This window comes from Dermacentor andersoni, chromosome 4, assembly GCF_023375885.2.
Source record: "Dermacentor andersoni chromosome 4, qqDerAnde1_hic_scaffold, whole genome shotgun sequence".
Classification (NCBI taxonomy): domain Eukaryota; kingdom Metazoa; phylum Arthropoda; class Arachnida; order Ixodida; family Ixodidae; genus Dermacentor; species Dermacentor andersoni.
The window spans coordinates 69549774-69557815 of NC_092817.1; the positions used below are offsets into that span (position 1 = coordinate 69549774).

At 50.6% G+C, this 8042-nt stretch overlaps 1 protein-coding gene across 1 annotated transcript; it reads left to right on the forward strand.

Moving 5' to 3' along the window:
• The first annotated feature begins 736 nt into the window (after positions 1-736).
• Positions 737-2709, forward strand: LOC126536264 (very long chain fatty acid elongase 7-like). The gene has a single exon (XM_050183169.3). It carries the CDS (start codon positions 810-812, stop codon positions 1602-1604), a length of 795 nt encoding a protein of 264 aa, XP_050039126.1. The 5' UTR covers positions 737-809; the 3' UTR covers positions 1605-2709.
• Positions 2710-8042: the final 5333 nt, after the last annotated feature.

Here is an 8042-nt window from a genome sequence, read left to right on the forward strand (position 1 = left end):
CTTAACGCCGTTGTTCCACGCTGACAAGGTGCAGTCCCTTGTTGCAGTCAAACGTAACTCCAGACCTTCAAGGCTACGCCCGCACTTAGACTTCAAGAGTATGGCTCACTCAACCGTATGCGTTTTCCGGCAGCGAGCCGCGTCGCACAAGGAAGAGAAAGACGATCAATCGGTCTTTGTGCTACGGGCTCTCAGGCACCCCCCTCCCCCCCCCCCCCCCCCCGCCATTTTCTCATTTGTGCACGGGCACATTTCTTTTCGATGGCTTCTTTTCGTCTTGGTCCCTTATAACTAGCGGAGCGAATAACCTGCCTTGTAATTCCTTGCGCGTCTCGGGTGCCCACTGTTCCGCCCAGTGCATTCTGTCGAGTCGCCCAGCGCCCAGATTGTCCGGAAGCACGGTCCGTGACAGCCTTGCCCGCACCCATCAGAGGTAAAGAAGAAAAAAAAAATGCGTAATAATTCTCGAGACAAATCATACGCCGCGGAAACGGTCCGACCACGTGTCACGGTGCTTCTTGGTGACGTCACGCGAACCACTCTCCGTCGCCCTCTTGCACTCCCGCTCCTTTTGCTCGTGGTTGCCGCGGTGGCCGCAGTTTTGCCGAGTCTGCGCACATTGTGATTTCGCCGTTTTTTATCTTTTGGCGTCGCTTCGGTCGCAGCGTGGTGATACTGGGAAGCGAGAAAAGGTGGGCGTGAGTTGCACTTCCACGAATCCACAATGCCTTATAAGTGAGCGCTGGACCGTTTAACCTTCATTCCGTTTTTTTGCTTTGACGAGCGCGGTTCACCATCACGCCGGGGCCATGGCGCTACTCACGCTGTCGCTCGCATACGAAGCTGCTCTGTCCTGGCTTCCCCAGAAAGATGTGCGGGCCGAAGGCTGGCCACTCACCGGAAGTCCATTGCCGGTCGCCTTCATCACGGCTTTCTATGTCTACTTCGTCAAGCTGTTCGGCCCCCGCTGCATGTTACACCGCAAGCCTTTCGACCTGAAGCTCTGCATCCTCGCCTACAATCTGCTAACCACGCTCTTCAGCGCCTTCTTCGTCGTGCGGTTCGCCAAGCTCGCCTACTGGGACCTGGGCTACACTTTCCTGCAGGAACAGGACCTGGGCGTCACCCCTGCGAACCTGGAGATCGTGCGCCTCTCCTGGTGGCTCTACCTGTTCAAGCTTGGCGAGCTGGCCGACACCGTGTTCTTCGTCCTCCGCAAGAAGAACGACCAGGTTAGCAACCTGCACGTCGTGCACCACTTGATCGTCTCGTGGAACATGTGGCTGGCGGTGACCTTCGGCGCGCAGTCGCACAGCATGTTCGTCATGTGCCTCAACTCGCTCGTGCACGTCTTCATGTACGCCTACTACTTCCTGGCTGCGCTTGGTCCGTCCTTCCGTCGCTTTCTGTGGTGGAAGAAATACCTGACCATGATGCAGATCTTGCAGTTCGTCCTACTCTTCGTGCACGCCACCGGCACCGTGTTCGCCACCGGCAACTACGTGCGTCTCTTCAGCTGGCTCGAAATGGCGGAGGCGGTGCTGTTTTTCGTGTGGTTCATCGCCTTCTACGCCAACGCGTACGCCAAGAACAAGAAGCCGTGAGCCCCAGCAGCGGGCTCCAGCCAACTGGAATGCCATGAGCATTCGTTGGCACTGCTGCGGTATCCGGGCATGTCTTAAGTGGAATGACAAGAGACTGTAAGCTTACGGTTCCTTTCTTTGCGGATCGAACTCGATGGCTTTGCCCCGATACTTGCATTTTTTCACATTACTTTTTGAAACGAGCAAAAGCATTCTGCGTCCATCACATACGTAGCTTTGTTGAACTGCTCGCCTTTGCGGGTTCTCTTTTACGCCCATTCTTTGCTACATTTGTACGCGCCGTTGAGTGATGTCCTTATTTCTCCGGCCATTGTCACTTCTTTTACCTGCGATCTTCGACTTCCTAAAACCATGTTTCATTTAGAAGACGCAGCAAATGACATTCATACTCTTTTAAAGTGTTCACATTCATGCACCTGTTCTGCTGTAGGACGAATGGCCAGGCTTCCATATTCTTTGATGCTGACACACTTGGCAATGTTGCTTGCAAACGTGAATCGCCGATGTAACGCAGGCAAGTGTAGTGCTTATCACGACATGTTTCGCCCCTTTGTCGGAAAAAAAAACATGAACACATTGGAGTACGTACTTTCTAAGTGTAGCATGCTGTAATTTCTTAACCATTTACCATTGTAGTCTCGAAGATTTGATTGAAACGGAGACCTGTTAGCTTGCTGTTTCATCCTGGCCACTTTGCGGGCCTTGCTCAAACAGGGTTTGTGGAAATGTTCTGCCGACGCCCTACGAAGTACGAAAATCCTTGTGGTGACGCTCAGGGCGGGCCTATGCAGCAGCGATAACGTGGCAAACGCAGCACTATGTTCAAAACATAGCAATCCCTCATTTAGGCCACAATAGCGGCAGAAGTCTAGATGGAGGGGAAAAAAGAGGATTTGTCAAGTGTGTCGCTGTTAAGAGTTCAAGCTTGCTTCATGTTTTCTAGAAAGGCATTTCCGCCTTTTTATGTTGTGCTTTTTCGCCTACTTTCTGCAGAACATGTCACCTACTAGGGTAAATCGTTCATGTGAACCAGTTTGTGCCAAACAACGTGGCGCTTTGCACTTTTGTGACAACCCACTTTTATCAAATAAATGGCATAAACCTATGCTTGGGACGTCGCTGTCTTTTGTCTATCAACGAAACCTTTTTCGCGTTCTACTGCCTGGCAGCATTTTGCAAGGTCGAGGTGGGGCAACTACTGGTCGATTAGATGCGTGCCGCTTTTTAAAGGCGTCCAACCCTCTATGTAGTGAAAAAACAGTCCGCGGATGGCATATGCTGCTGTGAACATTCCGACGAAGTTTCACAGTTGTGCGCGTCAAATTGCGCCTTCCAGCGGAGCGCGAAGTCTCCTTCCTCTCAAACGCTCTTTTCAACAGAAGCTTGCTGCTCACTCTTTTCTGGACGTTTTATTTCGTAAAATAGTCGATTCCCATAAGCGGCTCCTATTAGCCTATAGCTGGCATCAATTAAAGATGTTTGATCAGTGAGCTTCTTCATACTTTTACTGTGTATATTTATTCACGCAGTTTAATAAACAGGATAGAGTACGCGAAAATCTGCTTTCGAATTTCGTTGACTACGAACGTCCAGAAGCTGTCTCTCGCCACACCCGGCTTGCCGCGCAGGAATTTAACTTTGGCCGCCCTGCTTATCGGTGTCGTTGGCATCTGGTCTCGCTCCCCCAAGCAAAAGGGAATTGCGTCGCGATTGCCACATTTTCCGCTGGCGCTCGATGGGCCACACTTGAGACTATAAAAAAAAATCAAGAGAAGTAATCGAGTATGCTGCCATGACAATGGACTGGTTGGTGCGCGAGGGGGAAACTCCTTCCGGCTTGTCTTTGTGTGCGACGAGCGCATGCCTCCGTCTGAAGGCGCGAACGGAAACCAATGCCGCTGGCGTTAATTTTTCTCGGATTGTTTCGCTGTTGCAAGTCTTGTTTTTAACAGCTTTCCGTCAACACGTGCGCATTTCCTCGTCAACATGTGCGCAACGCATCTGCGTGAAAACATTTTTGAAACTATTTGAAAATCAATATAGTTCATTTTCATACTTAGTTTTGTTTCGCGATACAATATGCAAGACCAGTAGACCTTCCTTCAGAGCTGTAGCATTGCTAACAAGGTATCATTACGAGGTTCCTCACGCGAACATTGCAGATGTCCCTTAAAATTTCTAATATACTTTGTTTGATCTATGATCATATAGCCATAAATCACATTTTCTCTCCCTTCCCTCGTGCAGGGTAGCCTACCAGGCTCAGCCTGGCTAACCTCACTGCCTTTCCCTTATGAAAGCTCTCTGTCAAGACAACTAGCGACAAATAGGACCAAGATTTTTGTTGAGAAACAGTAAATGCAGGTGAAGCCTGTGTCAATCGGTGGTCGATCATAAGTCGGGGTTGGGGAGTGATGCACAAAGGCATTAATGAAAGCGTATAGCTTCGAGACACAGAGAAATATTTTTAGTGTAACTCTAATCGGGCTGCATTCAGTGCATCAGGGCAACCTGATCAGAGCTATGGCCGTTATACATTGCCGCATTTTCAATAAAGTTGTTTCCATCCATCCGTTCTCGTTTGAACGGTTTTCAAGCGAAGCTTTTATTGCCTCACTCGTGTCGGTGTTGCCGTACGAGAAAAGTCAAGCCGCGCAAAAAAAAAAAAAAAAAAATAAAGAAATTGCTTGTCGGGTGGCGAGACCACCACGCTAACCGATTCAGCCACTGTCCGTTCATCATACGTGCCCTTTAAAGCAGGGTTTTATATGCATAAAGTAGACGCAGCGCAAGGCGCGAGCCAATCACAGGCGTCCTCCTCCTCCGGTGGAGGGAAAGGGTGTGATCACATGTTCGCTCGCATGGCCCGGCAGTCAGATGGGGTGCAGCAGGCTGCGTTGAAGAAACGACAGCGGGTACGGGCAGCTCGTCGTGAGTTCGGCCGAATAGCACGTGGCGCCACCGGGAACTCGCTCGAGAAAGGGCTCGTCGTCGACGTGCCGACCTCACCGCGAGGGAACGTGAAGCCGAGGCCTTACGACAACAAGAAGCCGCAGATCCCGTGCTTCGCTTGCACCCTTCTTCACAGTAGTGGAAGGGCGGTAAATTCTTTAATACCGTCCTCTAATACACTGCACGCACATTATGCATTTTCTTTTACAAATTGCATAAGCTCAGCTTCATGCGACCTATTCTAAGCATAGAACAGGAGCCGTATATATTCTAAGAGTTTAGTCATTGGCTGGAGGTCATCTGTCATGAAACTTTCGAGGTGGACACAATAAACAAGCGAAAGCAATTCCAGTTTCCTAGTACACTCGTTTCTGGCACAGCATGCTTCTTTTTTTTTGGGTTAAGATTATTCGTGGCTTTGCCGATAGCAATGATGTTTCTTGGCGCAAGCAGAGCAAATTTTGTTGCGTAACGTCACATGGCACCCGTCGCTGTAGCAGACGACGTGGAAAAGAGGCGATCGCCGGTTTCTGTACGATAAAAAAGCCGGCAGATCCCACGCCCTGTGGGAAGCAATTAATATCGCTTCCCACAAGGCGTGGGAAGCAGGGCGGGAAGCGGGGCTCCCCGTACACTGCTTCGCAGTGTACGGGGAGCCTACCAAGGTAACGAAACGACCATGAGAGCACTAAGACGGAGGCGGCTGTTTCATGACCTACGTGACATTCATGTCGTGACCTATCATTTATGTTCGTCACACACTCTTCTCATACTATGCCGATTCTGGTATATACCACGTTAACGAAACGATCATGAAAGCATGTTGTAGGCGGCACTTTCATGACCTACATGACACGCATGTCATGATCTGTTATTTGTGTTCGTCATACACTCTTGTCACAGTATGCCAATTTTGGTACATATCAAAATGTAGGCTGCTGTTTAATGACCTACATGACGCGCATGTCATGACATTCACGTCATGGCCTATCATTCATATTCCTCATACACTCTTGTCGTACTATACTAATTTTGCTACCTATCAAGTATCCCTGGCATCCGTTCTAGCGCACCTTGACACTAGACCATTGTCCCTCGACACGATTTTCACATGCCGCCGACAGAAGACATCGCAGGTGAAGGCCACGAAAGGACTACTTCGGTTTTTGAAAGAGACGGGATTGGACAAGCGGCTGTGACAGTGATATCACGTACCATGCCTGATTGATGGACTCTAACGGACGATGTGTGTGTGCTGTGCTATGTGCTCTCTCTCTTTCTTCCCCTTCCCCATCTTTCATCGCCCCCATCCTTCTCCCATGTGTAGGGTAGCAAACCGGTTAAGCTAAACTGGTTAACCTCCCTGCCTTTCCTTCTCCACTTTTTCCTTCCTTCCTTCCTTCCTTACCAAGTTAACGAAACGACCATGAGAGCACGAAGTCGTAGGCGGCTGTAAAGGCCCGGTTATAGTCCGACGTTATCGGCGCGCGGGCGAGCGTCGTTCGTGGTCAGTCACGCTACGTCAGTTGCGCTGCGCCAGCCGAGATGCCATCCCCTCTATACCTCAACGCGCGCGCCGTCGGCTGCTATCTTCGGAGCATGCGCAGAGCGTTCACCAAGTCACGCGCCGTCCGCAAAAGCCGTCTGCGGAGTTGTGTTGGCGCCTTTTTCTTCGCGCGCGCACTGCATTGTGGTGCGAGAGTTGCGCCGACTCCGACGCGCGAATGGCTCAGGAGCCATATCGGCGCCGGGCGCGTCGGGGCGCGTTGGAAGCCGCCGGTTACGTTGGCTGCGCCGGTGCGCCCGACTATAGAGGGGTCGTTTTCGCCGACGTGACGTAGCGTGCGCGCGCGGACGTTACGTCGGACTATAAACGGCCCTTTAATGACCTACATGACACACATATCATGATATTCATGCCATTACCAATCATTTATGTTCGTCATCGATTGCGACAGTGCCATTGCCGGAGACACTCCTTCGACAGCCTATATAGATACAGATGTCCTGAGAGCACACATCAGACACCCGACTCGGATTCCCTCACACCATTTTACTTGCTTGCCAGCAAAGAGGCCACATTCTACTCTTGCAAGAAGTGTTATAAGACATTAATTAGTCCTACTTCCCATCAGAATTTACGCCCGCTACACGATTATCAGATCCATTGTAGTATCTGCACCGGCCGCAAGTGAAATTGACAATTCCAGGAATCAGAAAGAAAGTTGGAGCGCCGTTGCAAGCTTTGAAACAAGCAACTTTGGAACACATTCACCACGTACACAGACTCCGGCAACATGTCTACACAGATGGTTCGGTAGAACTCAACAGCTCAGCCGCTGCAGTCATCGTCCCGGCAAACTGAAGAAATCAAATTAAAAACTTCATGTTTGACCACATCAACGAGGGCTGAACTTGCGGCACTCCATGCTGCACTCGATTTCATTAATCATGAACTACCGCAACAATGGGGACATTAGTGACTCCAAGGCAGCCCTTCAGTGCACACAAAGCCGAATGCGCCACGGGCCCAATGAACAACTGGCCTCAGAAATTCGACAAATGTATCATCGTAGCCATCACAAGGGACACAACATAATCTTTCGATGGCTTCCAGGACATTGCAGCATCAGCGGGAATGACCACGCCGACGAAGCCGCCCGAACTGCACATGAAAGTGGTCAACGTGTCTTGATTCCGCTTTTGCGAACAGACGCTGCGGCTGGGCTGCGTCTGATGTCCCGTGAATGTACTTTGCCTCTGTGGGACACGAGCGCTTTCACCGTGTGTCGTTTGCGTTCATTGTCTCCGGACATACGGGTGCACCTACCGCCTGGGCTACCACGACGTGAAGAGACCATGCTGTACCGTCTGTGGCTAGGTGTTGCACTTACGAACTCGTATGTTTTCCTTATTAGAATGGCCAAGAGCCCCGCGTGCGCCACATGCAACATCGATGAGGCGCTCGCACATATCTGTGTCTACCCGCGACATTGCGCTCAGAGACAAGTGCTGTGCAGGGTACTGGGTCAGTTGGACAATCGTCCACTATCAGAACAGAAAGCTTTAGGTGAGTGCTCTGAAAGAACATCCGCGTTGAAGGCCTTACTCGCGTTATTAATGTTCCTGCGGTCTACGGGGCTTCACGATAGATTGTAAGAACGCCGCCCCCTACCGCTCTGTAGTGTACGCGGTTTGGTCGTGCTCGTCTCTGTTTCTTTCTCTCTCCCCCTTCCGCTCTCTTCCTCTTTTTATCCCCCCTTCACCCTTCCCCCCGGGCAGAGTAGCCAACCGGAACTACATCTGGTTAACCTCCCTGCCTTTCTATGTATCCTTTTCTTTCTCTCTCTCTCTTTCGTCATACACTCCTGTCATACTATGCCAATTTTGGGAAAACACGGGGAATGCGGGAGATGGAATTTCAAGACGATGAGAGAAACGTGAACAAGGTGAAAGCAGGAGCCAACGTTTCGACAAGTGGACTTG